At 42.7% G+C, this 22,680-nt stretch overlaps 1 protein-coding gene across 3 annotated transcripts; it reads left to right on the forward strand.

The window, feature by feature from the left end:
• Window positions 1-2,787: 2,787 nt before the first annotated feature.
• On the forward strand, window positions 2,788-18,726 carry LOC141476608 (thioredoxin-like protein 1). 3 transcript variants are annotated; one of them, XM_074165370.1, is made up of 9 exons: window positions 2,828-3,012; window positions 4,798-4,894; window positions 5,933-6,106; window positions 9,503-9,625; window positions 10,015-10,084; window positions 10,701-10,873; window positions 12,238-12,342; window positions 16,684-16,724; window positions 18,474-18,726. In XM_074165370.1, the coding sequence occupies exons 1-9, from the start codon at window positions 2,915-2,917 to the stop codon at window positions 18,475-18,477; spliced, it is 885 nt and encodes a 294-aa protein (XP_074021471.1). In that variant the 5' UTR covers window positions 2,828-2,914; the 3' UTR covers window positions 18,478-18,726. The 3 variants fall into 3 exon arrangements, with proteins under 3 accessions (XP_074021472.1, XP_074021471.1, XP_074021473.1); XM_074165372.1 differs by lacking the exon at window positions 16,684-16,724 and adding an exon at window positions 15,589-15,636 and having other exon boundaries at window positions 2,835-3,012; window positions 18,474-18,644; XM_074165371.1 differs by lacking the exon at window positions 16,684-16,724 and having other exon boundaries at window positions 2,788-3,012.
• The last annotated feature ends 3,954 nt before the right edge of the window (window positions 18,727-22,680 follow it).

Below are 22,680 nucleotides of genomic sequence, written 5' to 3' on the forward strand. Positions count from 1 at the left end.
ATGATCACATGAAGGACAGTTACCCAAAGCGGTTGCAAAGCAAACTCTAAATCATATCCCTGGCTGCCAATAATACCATGGCTGTCACAAAAAAAGGAAATAGATTAGGAAGGCCGCGACATAATGAAAATTTGGGATTAAAAGAAATTCAAGTTCCCACAAAGGATTATTTCTGTATGAAGAGTTTCTCCTCAGATAACTTTCCATTAACAGAGGAAGAGCTCTCCGTTCCATTAATAATCGGTCACTTATTACTGACTCCCGTGATACATCCAAGCGCCAGCCCAGTGTCCGCAGCAGGGTGGTGCATTTTGGGTTAAAACTTGTTAAAATGACAAGCCCGAGACCTGCAAGCCTTACGGTGGAGAGCAGGTACCCAGCACTGCCCAGGCAGATGAAGCCACCGAAGCCTCCCGCCGCAAGGAACCACCGGTGCGGATGCGGCCGGGGCTGTGGGCCGCTGCCATCGCCCCCAGGCAGGTGCCGCCGCCGCCGCCTCCCGCATAACAACATGGCGGCCCCCGGGGAGGGTACCCGCTACCCGAAGGTTGCCGGTAGCGGGCGGGCACTCACCTATATCCCCGCCAGGGCGGTGGGGAGGGTGGCCGGGCGCCGCTCTCCCTCGCCCGGTGCGGCGACCAGCTGACACACCGCCGGCTGCCGTGACTCCTCACCGCCGCTGTCGCAAAGCCCCCGGCCGTCGTGACTGACGGCAGGCAGAGGCAACCGGCGTCGCCATGGAAACCAGGCGCTCCCTCGCCCGGCCCACCCCCCCCCCGGCGCCGCGGGGGGGGGGGCGGCCGGGAGATGGAGCGCCTGTAGGTGGGTTCCCTGAGGTAAAAAAACCCCAAAATCCAATTTTTGCCTGCGAAAGGGAACGGTCGTCCTCATAATGTCACAAAAAATAGCGACGAGACTAGGAGAGTTTTTAAGTTGGCGCGTTTTGAGGGAATTCCGACCCCCGGCATTGCAGGTGACACTAAAATAGGTCAGTTTTTAAGTTAGCACGTTTTGAGGGAATTCCAGCCCCAGATGATTCAGGTGAAAGCCCCCGAGAGGGCTTGGAGATGGCTGGGTTTGTTCTGTGGAGCACGTGAAGAAGCTTTATTTCTTTCTTTAACCAAAACAATACTTTTAGCTTTTTATATCTGTGAACAATTAGTTTTAGCTACATACACATCACCTAACAGCAGGTGAGTGGTGCATTCCTTTTCTCTTATCAGCTCTTTAACAGGGCACATCAATACATCACAGCTGTTTGGGACAGAAAGGGAAAATTATTCTCTCTGGTTTCAGCTGCAGAAATAATTTTCTCTCAGCCAGAGGTAATTAGAATAGTGAAATTACTTCACAACTACGTGTTGGCACCAAACACATTATCTATATGGGAACCAGTATCCGGTATGTTCCATACCACCACTTCCCAAAAGACAAAACAGGTCCAAATTTTTATTGCTGTTGAATTAGAAAACAATTTCAGTTCAACTGTGGAGTAGAGAAGTAGGGATAAACATTGCTACCACGTTGATATATTTTTGATGATAAAACCGAGCTAAATCAATATATCTGTAGAGAGGAATTACTCGCAGCCACGTGGCTCCTGGCAAGTGAGTGCCGAATCCCTGTCATCCAAGAGGAACAGACGCCCATCGGCAACAGCAGCCTATTTACCATGAGAATTACTTTCAGCTGGGAGAACAGAGAGTCTCCACTTGTCCTATAATAATAAATTCCTGAAGCCCATGTGGGTGGAAGCCATGCGGCATCGTATCACAACAGAGGTAGGTGTATTTCCCTTGCTCTCATGTTTAGAGAAACTGTTTTAAAGTAGCTGCTGTAAAAGGCTCATGGATGTTTTTTGAATTACAGAAAGCATTAAATTTTCTTATAATACAGTACTAATAAAAACATCAAACCTTTTCATTTTGTTACTTTAACCATTAATTGTGCTGGTTTATCTGCATCACCAATGCACACATTAATGAGAAGGCTTGGGAGGACCTTTTTTTACCTTGAGGGTGGTCAAAGACCAGGCCACGTCTCCCAGAGAGGTCTCCGCATCGCCATCTGTGGAGGTGGTGGGAACTGCCTGGCCACCAGCAGCAGCAGCTCCTTGATTCTACCTCTTTATAGCAAGAAACACACCTTAGCGAGCTTTGGATGCTGCCGGGGAGGTGGGATGGGGTATTTTGACAACTGAGTTTCCTTGCCGATTTCATACATCTGGTGCTAGCAGTCTCAGAGGCAGCTTCAGCAGTTAACATTGGTCAGTGCTGCTCCACTCATCTTTAAAAATCACAGCAGAGCGGAAAGACCTACTTTCACTGTTTCAATTCTTGTTAACAGAAGACCCGCAGGATAACACGTGGCTTATTCTGAATTCCTATGCTTCCAGAACCGGTTCTGGCCAAAGCAAAGACCTAGGCCCCACAACAGGAAGGCCAAGCGCAGGTTCTCCTTCCTGTTTCTGAGGAGGGGGTGGCGCCCAGCCCCTTACCAGCCCGGCCAGGCTCTGTAGGTGTTTCCAGCTGCGGTGCCCAACCCTTTCCTCTTTATTCTTTTTTTTTTTTTTTTTTTTTTCCTTCTTTTTTCGTTTTCTCTTCCTCCTCTTCTCCTCGGCCACCTTCTGCCCTAGACCAAAATGGCGCACCTCCGCTCCCACCAGTCACCGCGCTTGCCCCTAACTAAAATGGCTGCCGGCCTGGCTGCCCTCTCTCAAAATGGCGGCGCCCGCTCCCCGCCCCGCCCTCAAGATGGCCGCCCGGCGGACCGGGGCGGGGAGCGGGCGCGGCGGGCGGCGCCTGCGCCTTGCGGTGCATGCCGGGCTGCCCCGTTCCCGCCGTGACGCTGCAGATAGCAGGCCGGCTCCGCCGCCGCCTCTCCCCCTCAGCGCGGGCCCCGCCGCCCGGTGAGGATGGTGGGGGTGAAGGTGATCGCCAACGACACCGAGTTCCAGCCCGAGCTCAGCGCTGCCGGCTCCCGCCTGGCCGTGGTGAAGTTCACCATGCGGGGGTGAGTGAGGGCGGGATGCGGGCTCCCGCCTGCCTTCATGGGGGGCAGGGGCGGCGCGGGGAGCGACCCGGGGCGGCGGACGCCGCCCCGGGTCGCTCCCCGCGCCGCCCCTGCCGCCATGTCCCTCACCGCGGCCTCCTTCCCGCTGAGGCGAGGGAGAGAGGGAGCGGGGCCTGGCCCACCGGGAGGCGTCTCCTCGTCACCCCGGCCTGGGGCTGAGGAGACTCGAGAACCGCCGTGTGGGGCCTTGAGGGGGGTTTGGGTGGGTGGTTTTATTTATTTATTTATTTATTTCTGAGGCGAGGCAAAGCTTCAAACTTGTGCCGTGCAGTTAGGTGGCGGAGTGCTGTATCATTTTTGGTCCCTGGCCAGCTGCTGCAGGTAAGACCTGCCAACTAATTGGGGTTTTTTGAGCACTAGTGACATTCCTTAACTGTAGCACGTGGATGTAGCCGTGGCATTGGAATTGGTATGTCCTATTTCTGGTGTTAAATTCACCTTTTTGCGGCAGAGCTGGCTTCCCCTGCCCTATGGACCTGTCATCCTGCGGGTGCTCTGAGGGGACGGGGCGCTGCCTTGCCTTGAAACCTGCTTGCAGGTCAGGAGGGCACTGGAAACTTCATCTAGGTTGGTCTCTGTTAAAAACGATCTTCCACCTTAATAAAACTTAGCTAGGTCCTCGTCCTTCTTGCCCAGGGCAAGCAGATATGCTCTTTCCCCCCCTCCCCCTTACTCTGCAGGGATTGGAAGTATGGCTGTGGTGTGGTGAACTGGTGACCAAAGGAAATTTCAGCAATTTGGTTATTCACAGTAATCTGCGGAATTGGGGAGAACAGCGGTAGTGTTGGGTGTCCCGGGCTTTAGAGTGCACCTTATTGTTGTCAAAGTCCTTGCTCTTAGTGCCTATGCTCTTTTTTTTTTTCCCTTATCTTTCCACTCCTTATTTATATGTACGGTTGAACCATTCCACTTCAATGGCTGTTGGGAGCTTGAAAGAATTCAGGTCTAGTGTTGTGAAAGGTGTTGTATTTGGGTAGAAGAGGCCACAAGAATCACTAGCTGTGCGTCTGAGTGGGCACTGGAAAAGTGAGAATACTCCTTTGCAGGAATGGAGTACACTGTACACTGTGTACACTTCATCTACGCCAGCAAAGGTACAATGATAAATAGGTATTTTTCAGCAGAAGCCAGGTCTGTTCTATCGGGGTCAAAAAAGTACGGTAGGAGCTGGTTATAGTTGTAGTAGGTGAGATTTAACATAGTAAGAATTGCATGATTCCTGCTAAAGGTTTGATACGTTATTGCTGTTAAATAGTTCAAGTCGTATTTCCTGTAGATACTGTTTTTTCACAGGAGGTAGCGTGCAGAGCTAGGACTAGTTTTCTCTTAAGAGTATTTTTTGCTGTTTCAGGAAGAGCAGGCAACTCTTTGCCCTCCCTTATGTCACTTTGGTTATCAGGACTTTGGCTCGCAGTAAAAGATGCAGGAGCTAAACCCATTAGATGAAAATATGAAGTTAGTATTAATTAATAGGTGACGCTAATCATGTGACATCGAAGCTGTCTGAGGAAGTGGGAATTAACACTTCATAATGTGTTTCTAAATGTCATTCTTAATTGTATCACCAGGATTGCTCGCCATCTGTCAGCCAGGTAGGAAGGTTATTTTTACGTGTACCAAGGATATCAGTAAGAAGATGAATGTGCTAATTCTATTCGGGGCAGACGTTTTTCAAAGAAAGACTGAGTTAACTTAAACTGTATTTTTATTTTTTTTTTCTCACAGATGTGGCCCTTGTTTAAGGATAGCCCCGGCTTTCAATGCTCTGAGTAACAAATATCCCCAGGCAACGTTTTTGGAAGTAGATGTACATCAGTGCCAGGTTGGTATTCAAAAACATATTTTCAGTCGTAAGAAAAGGAGCGGGTAATGCAGTGGATGGGAAACTTGAAGAAAAACTGTGGCTGTTCACACATTTGGTGAATCACAAATAGCCGTGTTGTGAAATTCTCAAAGTCAGGATCTGCACAAAGATGTGAACAGACAACACTTTTGTTTTGAGAAGTATAGTTGCAGTGGTGATGTCCTTCGTGTAAGCAGTGTACAGACGGTTTAACAGTTCCTGCAGCTTGTACTGTTTAGATACTACTGATAAATGTAGGCATAGCACCAGTATGAATAAAAAAGAGTAAGTCTTTCCAAACATATAGTGGCATAATTATTGAGCAAAATGAAAAATGCAATAAACTGATCTGATTAGTGGGACGAGATTCCTCTCAAGTGCTCCTTAGCTGTTTTTAACAGACAACTGTGTTGCAGATGAGCTATTGATTGACTTAAGGGTTGTTAACAAAAATTAACAATAGTGTGTTGAAAGGAAGTGTCTTGAATTACTACAAATTATAAAGGCGCGAGATGAATATAAAAATGGCAACAATGTTTGCAAATGACAGTAAATTATGGAAAGTTTGGGGAAAAACTATTACGGGTGCATACCAGGTATGAATACAGGTAGAAATCGAATGGCTGCAGTTCCTGGGTGTGCATCTCTGTGGCTTGGGAGAGGAAGGACTGCAGGCATAAAGAAAGCTTGTAAAAGAGAAGTGTTAAAATAAGCCATTCTCCACTTCTGAGAGCAAGTGAGTGTACCAACAAATCTACCAACAACGTGAAGTCCATTCAAAGAATGCCCAAATATGTAAAGGTTTAGGAGGATCTGAAGAATTTAAATGTATTTGAAATGGTTGTCTGAGTTAAAGCCGTTTATAAAACAACAAATATTGTTTGTGGTGTTTGGGGTGATGTAGTTTGATTAATATCTTGTGTGTGCATTCTCATGTAGGTGAAGCAATCTGATGTTTCTGTCTGCTGTTGGTAATTCTCTGTGAGGTAACACTTGTAACTCATCTCTGCCTTCTAGGGAACAGCTGCTACCAATAATATATCAGCAACGCCGACGTTTCTGTTTTTCCGAAACAAAGTGCGAATCGACCAATATCAAGGAGCAGATGCTGTGGGCTTAGAAGAAAAAATTAAACAGCACCTGGAGAATGATCCTGGAAACAGTGAAGATACAGATATCCCAAAAGGATATGTATGTATCTCTTCACATGGTTGTGTGTGTTTGTGTAACTTCAACACTTACAAAATATCTCTTCCTTTTTAAACATACCCTAAGCCAAATAATAGTACTTCAGTCAAAACTGCAAGTCCCCATGGCTTTGAGAAGATCACCTGTCTGGGTTTCCTTTTTCAGCCAAAATTAAATGATTAACATATACGTATGTAGTACGTATGGTTATAGAATTGTAGAATGTTTTAAGAAAAATATCCATGTGTAGCCCTTAGTCATGAAAATCGTGAGTTTCAGGTTTTTGGATTAAGTTTTTGCTGTAGCTGCGTATTCTGCTTCTTTCTTTTTCTCAGACATCCCAGTGTGTCTTCCCAAAATGTTTTTTAAAGTGTAAAAACGTCCATGGAAAAAGACATTGTTAGACATGGTTGAAAAGTTGCTCTGATTTTCCTTAAGAAATCCTCTCTTATTTATGTGGTGGGAGGATCATTTATATTTTTCCTTTTTTTCTTCTTGCTCCCTACCCTTTCTTTAATCCTCTTTATTTCATCGTTTGTTTTTGTTTTGTTTTGTTTTTAAAAAAAAGAGAGAGGCAGAGATTCTGTTGCCATGTTGCCAAAGGAATTAACCTTTAGAACCGTTCAGCTCCATCTTCCTCTCTAGCAGCTTGCCCTGAAAATAGGATGCTTTTGGGAGGGGATTGTTAGATAAACGATATCTCATGGTATATTTTCTTTCACCTAATTGCTAATGTTTACAAAAGTGGGTGGTGCTATACAGTGTTCTCTTTAGATTTCTTCTTGCCTGTAAAAGCACGGCAAGGATATAAAAATACATAAAGTAAAAAATATGTCGCAGGCATACTTGGAAAGGATTGCGTGCCCTGTCTGAGCAATGTACAAGAATTGCTTCTTGCTGACTGTGAATTTGCTTTCAATTTAATGCTTAATGTACATGGGTTTGCTTCTGCAGGGGCACTGCGTGTCACTCCAGTAATTGCTGATCAGGCATTCACAAATAATCTAAATTAAGCAAATAACTTGTAACTTTTTAGTAATTTGTAAAAAAGAAAAGTGAACATTTCTAAATATATGTTCTCGGATGCAATAGTTTTTAAACCTCGCATCAAAATCTCTCATAACTAAAACTTGATTTTAAAATTTTTCCAAAGAATTTAAAAATTGTGTTCATGAAAGTTTGGTTTTTTTTTTATCATTGCGTGATTTGCCCATGTCTTCTAGGTAAATCAAAACTTTATAGGGATGCTTGAATTTTTGGCCAAAATTTCCATAAGGGAGCAATACCAGCAAACCAGAAATATTGGTGCTCTCAGGAAATGATTTTCACTGTGTTATGCCTGTTTTCCTGTTTCCTCAAGGCAACTGTGCGTTACAAATCCTAAGCCTGTCTGCCAGCGGCACTGACAAATGCGTGTAAATGAGAGCTCTGATGTGACAAAACGCTTTCCTAGAGCTGTCCTCTTAGGTGGTGTTCTCCAAGCAACCCTCGGTGTAATATTACTCCTTAAACAGGATTGTCTATTGTTCTGCCCAAAGTATAAGCACAATTAGTTTTGTGGTGTGTTACGTTTCACTTAAATCGTATGTCACAGCTGAGTGCTTGGCTCGTTGCTGTAGTGCGCGTAGTGCTCTGCATTAGCAAATCTAATGCCTTAAACTTAGCTGTGATGAGTAATCTGTAGAACCCCAAATTCTGTTGTTAAATGCAAAACCAGGTTTTTTGGAGGTTGAGTGTTTTAAATTCCTAGCTGGTCGTATCCTGTCAGGCCAAGTAAGGAGAGTGCCAATCCAGATGAGTATTTCTCATTTGAATCAACTGCAAGGGCACGGGTTGCTTGAATTTCTAGCAGTTCGGCTACTTGCTGGCTGTTCCATGGCATGTGTTGCGCTTCACTCTGTGTGTGAACGCTTACTTTTATAATTATTGTGAAATCCTCTGTGGAACTATGGGAATGTCAAAAGAGGAAAGTTTGGCTTGTTGGCTTTGGAGCCCTAAACATGCTGAAAATCATTCCAGTAGCGAGCGCTGGTCTGCTTAGATCGGTTTTGAGATGAACACACCATCTTCTATGAAAAGTTAATCTCGTAAGAGGTGGTGTCTTACCCCCACGAATTGCGTCCTGAGTATGTCCAGGCTCTATGGGCCCAGCAGGAGCTCCATTTGACCCGTCATTGTAGCTGAGATGCTATTTTAGGTTATGCTTGACCCAGACTGGACTGCTGTGGGCTCTGGGAGAGCATCCTCATACTCTTGTAGCTGTGCGTTCCTTCTCTCTACCAAGTGTTGGAGTTGCAGGCTCAGCTTTCATTTGGATTTTGGGAGGGGGATAAGTATTTTTTGCTCAGAATTAACGTAGTTGCAAGAGCTAAGGGAAGTGGGGTATGGGAACTGAGGTTTTTTTCTCTCAGCAGCCCATTTTCAGATTCTGTTTGTATCATGAAGTTATAGCCTGAATTGTATGCAGTAATCTTTGAGCTAGCGTATGCTTTTTTTCCAAGAGTGAGATATTACTGTTTGGGATCTAATATCTGCCTTTAAGTGTCATCCTAAAAGCTCCTTCACATTTTTACATCTGGACTGCTGTCTGTACACTGATCTCGAGTTTGTACTATTACAGTGTGAGACATTGATACTGTGTCTTCAGGCCTTAACATCTGAAATACTTGATTTTTAGCCTGGTTTACTGTGCTTCTGTTGGACTTGGTTTACTTTAGTTGCAGGCAAAAAATTCTGATTATCTGGAAATTGATACACATTATTCTGCCTCTGCAATAATGACACCTTTTAAATGGCTGAGGCTTGGACCGTGCATAGCATTCTGCTTTGATCTGAGAATGTGTGTATCTTAAAGCTTTTAGTTGGACCCTTTACAAAAGAGCTGAGCGTTAAACTGAAAAAGAAGTAAAGTAGGACTAGCTTTGCATATGAAGCCTGGTAAGAACTATAGTGGTGGTGTTTTAATTTGTTCTGTGATATATAGTATATTTTTGAGGAGACCCATTTCTCTTTGTCTACTTTTTTTTCCTGTGAAGTTGATGATGGCTCTAGCCTAGTGTCACTTTGTCTGTGCCATGGTGTGACTTAGGATGCTGTAATCTGAAAATTCTCCCCGTGCCCATTTTCTTACTCTCGGAATGGCAAGCACAATGTTCCAGGGGCGCAGGATTTTGCATGGAGGGGAAATAGTATTGTTATGAACAGGACACATCCAAGTGCTCTAGTGTTTGTCACTTTTGTTTGTAATGTCTTTTGATGTAAACCCCCGAGGTTTTCTATGTGTCTTGTTATTTTAATCTGTTGAATGAAGAATTTCATTCATTCCAATGCTTACTAATCCCCGATGAGTTCATGGCGCACTTATCATGCACTCGGCAATGCTCTTGCTTTTACTTTCAGATGGATTTAATGCCATTTATCAATAAAGCCGGCTGTGAATGTCTTAATGAGAGCGATGAGCACGGATTTGATAATTGTTTACGTAAAGACTCTACCTACTTGGAATCAGACTGTGACGAGCAGGTACAGTAGATACTTTAAGTGTGATATTTTCAGTGATGGTCTGGTCCGCAAGTTTTGGGTTTTGTTTTTTTTCTTAAGAACTTACCTACTTTATATTTTTATGGTAGTGTAAGTAAGAGTGGGAGAAGGCAGTAGGATATAATTAAAATTAGCATACAAAGGTCATTGTAGCATTTCCAGTTTCACATCCCTCTATGTATGGAAAAAAATTCCAAGCAGAGTAGCATTTGCTGATATTTTGAAGTGACAGACTAGTGCATGTGTGAATCCTAGAATATAGTACTTAATTTTATTTCAGAGCTCAGATTTATTTCTAGTTAATTATTGTGCTATGTTTGTGTTTAAGAATGATGAAAACAGTATTTAACAGCAACTTTTTTTCTCCACAGCTGCTTATTACTGTAGCTTTTAGTCAACCTGTCAAGCTTTATTCTATGAAACTTCAGGGGCCAGATAACGGTGAGTGAAGTGTCTGTTTAATCGTATCTTTGAAGCCAAAGCTTTGCCCGTGTTTAACTGAATTTTCTAAAAATGTCACTCTTGTCCCTGGAACCATTTACCTCCTGAGAATCCCACAGTAGCTTCAGTAAATTTGTTGTTAATGAGTTACATGACAAATGATCTCATTCACTTTTCACTGCCCTGGTGCATGAGTATTTGGTGTGTTGCAACTATAAATATTTACTATAGTTTGATGTGCTGCAAAGAGGAAATTACATTTAATTCAAGAATTAATGTGAGAGCTATTGAGAGGCATAGCTTAATTTTTACAGTAACTCAGTTTACATTATAAAATGACATAAAATGTTCAGGTGTGCAAAACTATTACTTTTAGACATTTTATTGGACTTTTTTGTGGGATTCTGTCCCTGACTACTCGTCGACGAGTAGTGCAGCTTTGGATGTCCTTCAATGTCCAGGGTGGTGATGTGGAATTGGCAGAGAAACACTAGAAGTACAGAAGCTCCTGCCTTCCTCGAGTGATATCTAGAGACTGGGATAAGCGAGGGCTTCTCAAGCAGCATTTTGAGAATATGTTTAAACAATGGAACACCACTCCTATATTTTAACACAGGGCAGGGTCCAAAGTACATAAAAATCTTTATCAACCTTCCTCGATCTATGGATTTTGAAGAAGCGGAAAGAAGTGAGCCAACTCAAGCCCTGGAGCTGACCCCAGATGATATTAAAGAAGATGGTATTGTCCAGCTTCGCTATGTAAAATTTCAGAATGTTAACAGTGTAACTGTAAGTAAAGTTTCTGTCCTGAGCTCTGGGCAGGCTGAAAACTTCATAGGCTTTTAAAACAGTGTGCATGCTTGTTGATTTCATTGCAAATGACTTTGGAAAGGTTTCCCATCGGTGTTCTGACTCTTTAAGTGCAATATAGTTGATTGAATTAAATTAAATTTTAGTGGGCTGGCCTCAGAAATCACCAGTTTATCAGTTACAGGTAACTGCAAAACATTGATGCACTCTCATTCATCATGCTTTTTCTTCTGTAAAAGGTTTATGGTGAATTTCTGAATTGCTGTTTGTGGACTGCATTTTAGATCTGTCAACTGCTTTCATGTTTAGCGATATTTTACTAGCAATTATTTTAAATGTAATGGGAGGTGAACCTAAAAAACCTCCTTTTTGTGTCTGTTATTTCTATGGCATTACCTTTGCAACCAACTTTATCTCCCCCCAAATGAAATAGAGATGGGTCACGTAGGCTTATATTCTACAAAGCTGTGCTGACAAGTACAAGTTACGTATTTGTTCTTTAATGAAATCCTGTGTCAGCTTTAGGCAGGATGATGTGCAAACACCAGACAAGTGATAAGGTGATTAAATAGATGTTCTGTTTGTTTGCATTCTGCGTGTGGGCACTGCAGTAGCACTCCCCTAGTTTCCTACCTAAACCTGCATTTGGGATTTAAGACCTCATTTGTTTGTGTCTCTACTTGTTGAACTCTTCATATGGTTCCTGAGACAGAATCTCTGAACGCATTGCAGTTCACCTCTTGCACAAAACTGAGTCCTTTTTCCATACTCACAATGAAGTGTGGAAACATCCACAAACACCTCATTGCTCTTCTCGCTCCAAGTTCCTTACTAATACTAAAAGGTGTAGTGGTTCCAGCAATGATTCCTTAGTTCATATTTCAAAAAAAAAACCCAACACCTTTGATATTTGTTTGAAACCCTAAAATAACTTCATAGACCTAGTATTCATGCTGTAAAACACATAATTATGCAAACTGTAAACCATACAGTCTTAGGAGCTTCAGCAAGCACAGTTAAATTAGTATTTAACTTCAGGTCAGATTCCAGTGAATAGTGAATTTTGACTTCTTAGATCCTGTTTTTGCTTGCTGAATGTGGTCTCGGGTCAGAAGCAGAAGCTGGGAAAATCCAAGCTTTGTGGGGTTTTTAACAAACTACCAGGGAAATAACAGCATTCTATTTAATCATTATTTAAAATAGGAGGACAGTAGCTTCTCTAAAGGTTACAGAAGCCTTAATAATTGGAAAGAGTGTTAATTTGGTTAGTTCCAAAATGTTGATGTTTTATTTATTAATTCAGGGATGGACTGTTTTAACTCTTATGTTTGGTGGTTTTGTAGTTGTTTGTCCAATCCAATCATGGTGATGAAGAGACAACAAGAATTACATACTTCACATTTATTGGAACTCCAGTCCAAGCAACAAATATGAATGACTTCAAGCGAGTGAGTCCTCTTTCTTAAAAGCACTTCTGAATGTTTTAAACTGACTTAAAATGACTTAAACTGACTCAAAAACCAAATACACTTGGTTGTTACTACAATTCCACAACTTAAGGTAGTTTTGGCTTCCAAAAGAAAATGTGTAGCTTTATCTTGCAGATGTTCGGTCTTCCTTAAAAGTTTTAGTTCGTCAGCTTTTTAAAAACAACTGGTAAGAATGTAGGTATGAAGAGTTGAGGGACTGACAAGTTATACACACTATAGACAGCGTTGGGGGTTTTTTAACAGCTGTGAGATTCACGTCTGCATTTCGAAACTTGCTTTCTGGTGGCTTTCAGGAAGTAGAGAAGCAATGGCATGGACAAGTTAGGGAGACTCGTGATTGACTTGACTTCTGCTTTGAAAGATTGATTCACGGGGCAACATGCAGCTCGAGAGCTGAAAAATATTTGCTCACAAGGTGTTGTTATATTAAACATCTGCAGAGGGAATGAAGAAGCAAACCACTCGTTACTTGTTACGGTGTGACTTCAGACACTCTAGCGCTGAACAAAAAGGCACTCTCAGTTCGTGATTATTTTTTTTTTTTGAGAATGTGAAATGCGTTTGAAAGGGTTGAAACTTTAAAGCTACTTACAGCTTTTCAAAATGTAGTAAGTCTTTTTAAAATAAACTGCTTTAAAACTTAGTAGCCTTTCTAAAAGGGCAAATCCTACTGTGTGGGTGACCAGAAACATCGGAAGCACCACAGAACGTATTGCACAAATTACCTGTAACTTCAAAAGGTTAAAAGCACGAACGCTCACCAACATGCACGTACTTGAAACTTTTCATGTCAAAACTTGGTCTTAACTTCTACATGTAAAATATATCTCTGGGGGTAATAATAAATAAAAGTTTACAGGTTTTGCTGCTTTTCAATGAAACGAAGTAGTTGAAAAAGTTTTTTCTAATGTACTAAAATTAACTGGATATCATTTTTAGAACTACCGATATTTAGAACTTCCTTTCCAAAACTAGAAACATGTTAATTGATTTATAATCTGCTTACATTTTTTGGTTTATACAGCTTTTCTGTCGGTATTTACGGTATTAGGGCATCCCCTGCAATGAGCTGTGCAATTGCTACTTTAATATCGTGATCTGTGGTATTTCCTGGTATCTTTGTGAGGGGGGTGGGATTTTGAGCTCTGTGTCGCTTTCAGTTCTCTGTAAATTAGTTTTGCTTTCAAAAGTACTGAAAGTTTATTGTCGACAAGTGCACTCTTTAAACCTGATGTTCTGATTGTTAGTGTTTTGGTTTTTTTTTTTTTTCTCTTTAATAGTGGTGTTAGCATTGTGCTGGGAGCATCAGGGTGTTAAGGAGCTGGTCAGGACGGCCTTAAATAGAAGAGCAGGCGTTACTGGGCTATGAAGTGGCTGATCCTGTCTCAATTCAAATACTCCTCAACGCTATGTGCAGTACTCCTGCTTTGCTTCCTGAACATGTAGTTTTAATATTAGGCTGTTAAAATATTTCACCGTAACAAATGGGATGTGTAGTCTGGCAGAGTTGCAGCGCTCTTAGGAATTTTAACTTTTGTTTCCTCTCTTCCAGTGATGCTGTCAGTTATGAAACCTTAATATAGCGTTGGGCATTAATTATATTTAGGCTTGTAGATTAACTGGGAAACCTTATTTTTCTTTTCATCTCCTTGAGTAGTTACCCACGCTACTCCTCACTGCTTTCATCTGTCTCGCTCCCTCATCTCACTGTCTCTACTGTTCATGTTCCTCTTCTAATTATGACAGAAATAGTGTTGTGATATGATTAACAAGAGGGGGGAATGCTTCCCCCCCCAGCCCCGAGTTTTTGAGGAGTGTTTGTAAAATCTGTTGGTTTGAAGGGCTTGAAATAAGAAGTGGACATGGGTGGGATTCCAGTTGTGTCTTTATGATTGATCACTGATCACGTTGGTGGTGCTCAGCTGATTGTATGCACATTCAATTTCAAAGTAAGAAAAAAACCCCAAACACATTAGTTTGAATGACTTCTCCTAAAGATCAGGCTAATGTATTTTGCTTCCCAGTTGGGGCTGGATCTGAAGGCATGCTTAGGTACAGGCACTTAGTGCTCAGCAGTTGATGATTGAGGTGCAGAACAGCAGCTCCTGTGTCCTTCAAACAGTCAAGGAAAACTCCTAGTTGCTTGTGTAGTGCTGTGTTTACAGCAACAGGGCTGTAAGAAGAATCACCTCTTCTTGATCAGGGAGTCGGTTCATGTGTTTAATATAAATGAGGCATTGTTTCTGTTAATTATGCTACCAAACACAAAGCTAAAATTCATCTACTCTGAAAAATAACAGAAACCCTAAGCAGGTGTGGTTAAGTCAGTCCTTCATTAGTGATTTTGGCCTCAAATTAGTTTGGACGTAGATAGAGTCACGGAACAGCCCAGGTTGGACGGGACCCCTAAAAGATCATCTGGTCTCACCTTTGATGGGAAAGGGAGCCTGAGTGAGAATATTGAGCACCTTCTCCAGTCCCATTTTGAAAACCTCCAGCAATGGGGCTGCCACATCCCTGCGGAGGTTCTCCCAGTATTGACTGGGCTCACAAAAAAATGTCTTCCCTTTGTTGCATGTAGTTGGTATTGATGGAGTGAGCAAGTAAAGTTATAGAAGCTGCTTTCACACTTGTTTTAACGTGTTGTGTGTATCCTGTTCCTTGCACAACTTGATTTTAACCTCTGGGGAGGAGGGAAGTCTTCGGAGTGACAGAGGGGGACAGAAATGTTTCTGGGCCACACAAGGCCTGAAATAAGGTGTAACTGATCATGCAAACGACTACAGGAGACTGTATTTGAGATTTTTCCAATGCACAAAGACATTTCTTAGTTGGAATCCTTTGGGCAGACAGCTAAAAGAGTAGAGGAAAGGTGCGGTTCTGGGTTTCTTAGTATTGCCTGATAGCTTAGTATTGGGTAGGTTCTGGTGAATCTTGTGGTGAGCTTGTAAAGGTGCGTCTGGTTTTGGAAGAGCATGCAACTGTTGATGCCTAGTAGATTTCTTGTTTGTTTCTGGTATTACTGAGTGAAACATACTGCTGCTCAGATTTGAGGTTGGGGCATAGATGAATAGCCACGGGTTGTGGAATATTTTCTATGTCCCCTCTTAAATGAAGGCTTTCTTTCTACTCAGAGCTACTTATTTGCACTACATGCTGCTGCTTTTTTTTTTTCTTGTAACATTTTGTTTGTTTGTTTTTCAGCTTAACTTCCCATTTCTAAAGAACTAAAAAGGCAGAAGAAATTAAAAAGTAATAATAAGATTGAAGTGGTCTTGCACTATTCCCTCCCTTGCTCCCTCTGCTCACCTAGCACCTCTTTCACCTTTCCCGCAATCTCAGCCCTGCCGCAAGAGCCGCCTTCTCTGCACCTTCCACCGTCAGGAGCAGCCTTCTCTACCTTCTGACTCAGCAACTCATCCTCCCCCTCTGCTCCCCGCTCCAAACCTGCCCTTAAAACACTTCTCTTTACCTTCCAGTCTTACAAACTGCTGTCCCACTGCTACCCTGAACTTTACCTTTTAAAGGCATGCCATATAGTACTCTTACAAATTGTTTTCTGTAACTCCTTTTTCAGCCTAGACTGAATTTTGTAAAGCTGCTTGAGCTGCAGTTTGTGAAATACTCTTGAAAAGTCTTTTTTTAGACTTGACTTTTTTTTTAATATCTTAGCGGAGCTTAGTGTTCTTGGTTGTCACCTTTTAGCATGTAGTCAGAATGGGCTGCAAAGTGGTACTCTTTATTGTCCCTCTGGTGGCACTGGGCACCTGCTCAGGGCAGACACAATGAGGAGTTGGTGAGTGTTTGTACATACATGGCCTCATTAGGGTTCTCCAGCAGCATCCTACTGATTTTACTTGCTTGACCTCTTTAAAAAAAAAAAAAAAAAATCCAGAAATAACACCAACTGTTCTCCAGAAGGTTCAGTGGTAGTGTTTCCAGCCCTACTCTTGGTAATGAACCATAGAGTTGATTGTGGCTTTGTCACTGTCAGGCTCTGCACTGATGCTTGTGAAAAAGCCAAATGATTGGCAAAACAAAGCTGACTCCAAAACTGTCATCTTTTGCGTGGGAACTACAGGCTGTAGCCACTGCCGTAGAGTGTTCTGCATGGTACTTGTTTCTGTAAGAGGAAGGAAAACGGATCTACTTCCAAGAGAAGAATAATGACAGTGGTTTGGTTTAAGTTTAAATAGCTCGTTTCCTTTTGGGGAGGTGGAGTGGGATGGTCAGAAAATGGGTTTCTTTGACCTGTGATGACAAAATACGCAAATCAGTGTGATTGATTGATTTTCACAGATAATACACATGGGCGAGTTGTCAATTTCTGCCTCAGACTGGTACAGCAATCCTTTTCGTTGGCGTTCCACACTTGCTAACAGCTAATCTTTAATCTTTTAACTCTGGGTTTTCTTTTTTTTTTCTTTTTTCTTTCTTTTTTTTTTTTTCTTTAATCTGTGTGTGAACACAGTTTGGTGCTTTGGAAACGCACAAAGAATAAATATTGCTTCTTGACACATTTAACTGTTTTTTTTTTTTAACTTGATTAATTGGATTTTAATGCAAGTGATTGGGCTTCTGATTTTTTTTTTTTCCTTCTTTCTTCACATAGTCAGATTGGAATTTTCCTGAACTTAAGCATTAGGCTGAATTTACAGCTTGGTGAAATGCTCCTGGCCAAGGGTTCCTTGGAGGTGAAAATGGTCTTTAAAAGTACTTTTCATCAGTAGATCTCCGTTTCTTTGTGATGGTGATAACTCAGCTGACCAAAAGCAGCTGGGTAGTGAAAAATTCTCCCTCTTGAAGTTTGACAAGAAATGAAAAAAAAGGAAGGATCAGGAAGAATACTTCCAGTGGGCCCATGAGCCTTCACTAGTTCAGGGCTGTGGGGGCTTTGCTTTTTTTTTTGTATTATTATTTTTGTTTTTCCCCCTAGTTCCATATTTCACTATTGACTATGGATTTTGTGGGATATATTGTCACTTAACTGTAGAGGTAATTAATACTTAACGTTTGCTGTAGCAGGCAATTGGTTAGAATACAGGAAAGGTGTTACTCCTTTGTTTTCAGCATTAATATAGGTAGTGATGGGAAAGTCTATTCTCCCTTTGTGTAATCTTCAGATCTCTGTTCGTGTGAATTCTGGCTATACCTTGTCAGAGCCATGCGTGCTGCTCTCTGCTTAGATGGACATGAATCGGGAATCGGTGCCTTGCCCACGGTCCCTCCTGAAGCCTTACACTTTAAGACTTTCTTCTTATTTTGGTTTGGCTTATAAATGGATATTTTTTCCGAGGGTCTGCATGAGCACTAGAACTACGTCTGAATCCTTTCCTGAAAAGTGACTAAAATGGCATTGTTTCCTCCTCTCTGGCTTTTGTGTTGAGTTGCCTTACGGAGGGGGGCTGGCTTCCCTTCTGCGGTGCCCCACGCTGTCACCCCCACAGCAGTGTGGAGTGCTGCTGGCTGGCACACGGACTCACCAGAGTGGTGGCAGTGGGGACCTTCTCTGCAAAGGGAAGCACTGAGCTGGCTCTGATTCCAGGTGGAGTTGGCAGAATTGGAGATTGGAAGGAGACTTGGTAAGGAATAATGTTTTGATGAGGGATAACTGAAAATCAGGTGGCTTCCAGATTTCTTTAGAGGTTTGAGCTGCGCTATAAGGTAAATGCTCTCAGTGAGGGACACTGCAAGGCTGCCAAAGGAAATGAACAAACTGAGATTTCAGCACCTAGTGGTTCTCGTCCCACTATAATGTTTTATATCACTGATTAAGGTTGAATGCGTGGTGTATAACACGTACCTTTTAAAGTGTGGCCTGTTCTGTTGCAGTTACTGTCTTCTAACTCAACAAGAGAGTGATGCTTTGCTGTCTGACTACTACAGATAAGGTTTCTTGTGTGTCTTGCATCCCTCTTAACCCTTCAGAGGGATTCACAGCTTCTGCAAGTGCTACAGTAACGCATGCGTAAATGCATTGATTTAGTTGAAAATTCAGTTGCACTTGTTTATTTTGAGACATACTTTAAAAAATAGTTGGCAGGATTCTTTTTGGTTAAACGTTCTTTCTGGTTTTTGTCTCTTACCAGGTAGTTGGCAAAAAAGGAGAGAGCCACTAGGATGCAAAAGACACTGGAAGGCCTTATCGCAATCAGAGATCTTCACTTTTATCTACAACTCCTGGATAATTGCTTGACCATAACCAGAGACTGTCAATCTGTTTCATTTAATGCCATTACCAATAAATCATTGCTTTTGTTGAGATGGAGCTTCCCTAGTGTGTTTCTCTTGTAATCCTCCTACATGTATTTGTAAATAAAATTCATTACTTTTGCCAAGTTTAATTTTGTTATTAACTGTGAGTAACCGTGGCTCTTCCCTTCTTCCATTGAAACTTCAGAACTCCACTGGCTTATCTTTGGAAATGGAGACGTAACGTAGCTTGCGCTTGTTCAGAGAGTGTGAAATGTCAGCTGTAAGTAAAACATAGATGGCCTTCAGGAGCCATCTAAAGGTAAAATCCCAGTTATTTTGTTATAAGACTCAGGATCGTTGTTCTCGCTAAACACTTCTGTTCCCACAGATACCTCTCAGATATGGAAATTTCCAGAAGAGGTGAAGTTATTATTCCCTCCCCGCCTCTGAAAGCGTAGGAGGAGGAAGCTTGTTTTAAGTTACCATTCCATTAACTCGCAGGTTGGTCCCAAACAGCGTGTTGGTGCATTCCTCAGTCTTTCCAAAGTGTTTGGGATTTTTAATATTATTAGAAAATAATGACCTCACTTCCCGGGCAGACTCTAAGCCGTGCAGTTACGGGCATGTAGGTGTTTGTGCACCCCACCTGAATGTAGAAGCCTTATTTCTTTTATTGGGTGTTTTTTCCGCTCTCTGGATCTTGATAAGGAAATGTTTATTGCAAATATTAATTTTTCATCTTAATTGGAATTCCTGTACTACTTTGGTAGATTTTCTTGGAAGCCTGCCCTGAGTAATTTTAATAAATCGGGCATTGATCGGCACCCTATACATATAATGCTGTATAAATTCCCAGTAAAACTTGCTAAGTGTTTTAATTGGCATAATTAATTTCTTTGTAAAGTTAAATTTGTTACATTTCTAATTACCATAAATCCCGCTAAGGCTTAAATCCTGTCCTAATTGGCATTCCTCCCTTGAACGCAGGAGGGTGGTTCTCTTCTGCCGTGCCAGACGGGTGTGTTAATACCAGCTTCACTTTCTGCTCCCAGTGATATCTTTTTTTTTTTTTTTTTTTTTTTTTTTTTTTTTTTAACAGAAAACTGGGGGTTGTGTAGAAAAATGGTCTTTTGGGGAAGTGTTTTCTTCCCCCTGCTATGACCACGTGCTCCCGGGTACCTCCTCTCCCTGAGTCGGTCAATGGCATGCGGTGATGACAATGATGGTGGTGACTTGATTTCTTTCCTACTTCCTTAATGTCTTGCTTCAGTGGGGGGTGGAAGGCATGTAAGGCACTGTACATAGAATATAAATCATTTTTAAATATAACCGAGGGCAATATGAATAACTGTTCCTGTTTATAATTTTGTACACTAATTACCTTTTGGGTTATTGTTTAAGTGCCTCATCTTAAGTATTGCTTACCTCATACTATTTATACCTGAGAGATTTGATAACCTGGTGATTCTCATCTTTGTAAAAGATCGGTCCGATTTCTATTGTTTCCGAGACTGCGTGTGATGTCCGGGGTTGCGTTGTGCACACCTTCCATGACGATCCTCTGTACATACAGCCAAATAAATGTTGAGAGGTGACTTTCATGCCTTTCGCTTCATGGAGAATGGGGACAGAATTACGGGCGAGGAGCTAAAAGTTGCCAGTTACGATGTGATATTGTCTGTGAAGTGGTGTTCTACTGGGTGTGTGTGCTTCCCGTGGGATGTGAGGATCTCAGGGGATGTATGATTGTGATGCCGCTGCTGGGCCTGGGGCTTTTGAGTCTTATCCTTGATGGGAAGAGTCGTGCCGAGAAGCGGATCTGTTTGATGGCTGAGCAGGAGTCTGAAAAGGGGACGGCAATGCTGCTGGTGTTTGGTGCTGCCGAGGCTGGGATAATTGAGATTTGTTGCTAGTCCAAGCCACCAACGCTCACTGTTGTGGGGTTAAATCGGTTCCCTGCTCAAGTCACTACTTTTTGTGTGTCCTAAGGCTGGCATTTGTTTGGGCTGGGTGGGTGAAATGGAGTGTCCAGAGCTCTTGCGTGTGCCCAGAATTATTTAGGCGCTTTGTTTCTGGCAAAAGTTGAGCTGTTGAACCTTCAGTGAAATCCTGAAAATCTGTGGGTGCAGGTGTATTTTACAGCAAACGCCCTCGTTCGACCTGTAGCTGAAAGAATAGCTTTGGCTGCACCTTCTCTCGCTCCCGTCGGGGTGATGGGCTCGTCGGGAGGTTTGCTGGGTGTCTCTGAACACCCAAAGGCTCTCTGGCTGCGGGGTTCCCCGGGACCGGGCACGCTGGCCGGGGTAGTGGGTTGTGGGCTGTGTAATGGAATGAATCCGCAGTGCAACGCCTTAATTAGAGTATTGCCGTGTAAACTGTTCCTGCCTGGATGGGATGGGAAGGGGGATTGGAGCTGCCAGCAGATACTGGGCGCCTTTGGTATGGGCCTGTCTCCGTCCTTTATGGCGCTTGTGGAGTGAGATCAGTAAGTTTGTATTAGCAGAGCCGCTGGCATCGAGCTAAGGGCTGCCAGTGCAGCGCTAGGGAAGTGGTTTATCGCCCTGTTCGTAGTCCTCAAATGTTTTTATTTCTGATAAGAGTCTGAGGTATTAGAGGACTAACCTCTAAATTTAATCACTCGGCTTCTAAATTAAGGGAGGAAGTATGAAAAGTAGTAATGGTTCGGAGCTGAAGCCTGGGAAGGTGCTGGTGCGGGGAGGTGCGTCTTTGGTCTGCCCAGGGCTGCTTCTGCCCGTGTGCTTGGTTGTAGATACGATATCCAAAGCCCTTCGTACGTACCAGGAATCTCAGAGGTAATAAAAGGAGAGAAGATGTCCAGTGTCCAAAGGGATGACAACCTGCAGCAAACTCTGCTTCTGAAAAGTTACAGGTTTTGGTTTTGTAGTTTGTTTTTTTTGTTTTTTTTTTCCTTTAACAGCCAGTTTGTAACTAGATCTAGAAGAGTATTTTTGGGATATGCTCATAAAATGCCCAGGTACTGACTCGAATATCAAATACTCCGAGTATAAAATTCCCTTGTGTTGGGGAACGTGACTATTTATCACCGCATTTAGTACCTGGCCTGGTTTGGCATGAACCGTAGTGCTTTCTGCGTATCTTAGCTGTTCGCTTCTGGCTTACCCGAAGATATGCCTCTCTGGTACCAAATCTCTCTCTTCCTGTGGCTGAAACTTTGAAGGGTCTTTTCTACTTGGATATTTCTTAATAAAGCGTTCTCCTTTGTGCCGTGCGTTTTTGCATGCTGTAAATTTATCGGCAATATTTTTTTGCAAGTCCTTAGCGTGTTTTGCTGATGCCAGAATGCCGGTTTTTATCAGGAAGCTGAGCAGGATGGAAGAAATAAATACCTTCGGTTGCCTTCCTGAGAATGGAGTCTTGCTAAAAACGTGTATATAAATGGAATTGGGTGATAAGGTCGTATTGTTTATAGAGCTGCGTTGTCTGGCATTAACCACACTTCTCCCTCTTGATTATCTTTAGATAATCTTCAAACTTGTGTTGTTTGGGGTTTTTTGCATCAGGGCGGGTGTCAAAGCAGCCTCTCCGTAACTGGCCTCGAATAGCGGCAGAATTTTGACAAGTTTTTCACTGCTTGATTTTTTTTTTTTTTTTTTTTTCCCTCATTGAAAGGCGGGGTGTTGCTGAACCGAACACAGTGAGGGTGCCCAGGTAATGCCCGGTTCTGGTTTGTGCTGGTGAAACGTTGCTCGGACACCTTGGCTGCCTTGATTTAGATCTTATTTGTTCGTGCCTAATTCTGGGTGGATACTGTTTGGGTTTTTTTTTCTGTGTTTAAGCGGCTGCAGCTTTCTTATAGAGGATGACCTTATTTAAACCTTAAAAGACGGTGGTTTTTTTTTTTTTCTTGTTGGAAATCTGAAGAAATAGATTATTCTACGCAGGGAATATTCCATAGAAAACCGCTTCTTTGTGGATAACTCCATCTCTCCTGGAGCCCCTGTAGGGACTGGAAAGGGCTCTGAGGTCTCCCCGGAGCCTTCTCCCCTCCGGGCTCTCCCGGTCCCCCTTATGGCATCCCCTCCCTCCGGCGTGTCCCCGTCACGCTCGCAGGGGGTGCCC

The sequence above is a fragment of the Numenius arquata genome, chromosome W (genome assembly GCF_964106895.1).
Source record: "Numenius arquata chromosome W, bNumArq3.hap1.1, whole genome shotgun sequence".
NCBI classification, from domain to species: Eukaryota; Metazoa; Chordata; class Aves; order Charadriiformes; family Scolopacidae; genus Numenius; species Numenius arquata.

Bases quoted from the DNA above. Each gene is read 5' to 3' on its own strand.
- LOC141476608 (XM_074165370.1), top strand. From the start codon at position 2,915: ATGGTGGGGGTGAAGGTGATCGCCAACGACACCGAGTTCCAGCCCGAG. The intron at 3,013-4,797 runs GTGAGTGAGGGC...TTTTTCTCACAG, and splicing joins GTGAAGTTCACCATGCGGGG to ATGTGGCCCTTGTTTAAGGA. The intron at 10,085-10,700 runs GTGAGTGAAGTG...ATTTTAACACAG, and splicing joins ACTTCAGGGGCCAGATAACG to GGCAGGGTCCAAAGTACATA.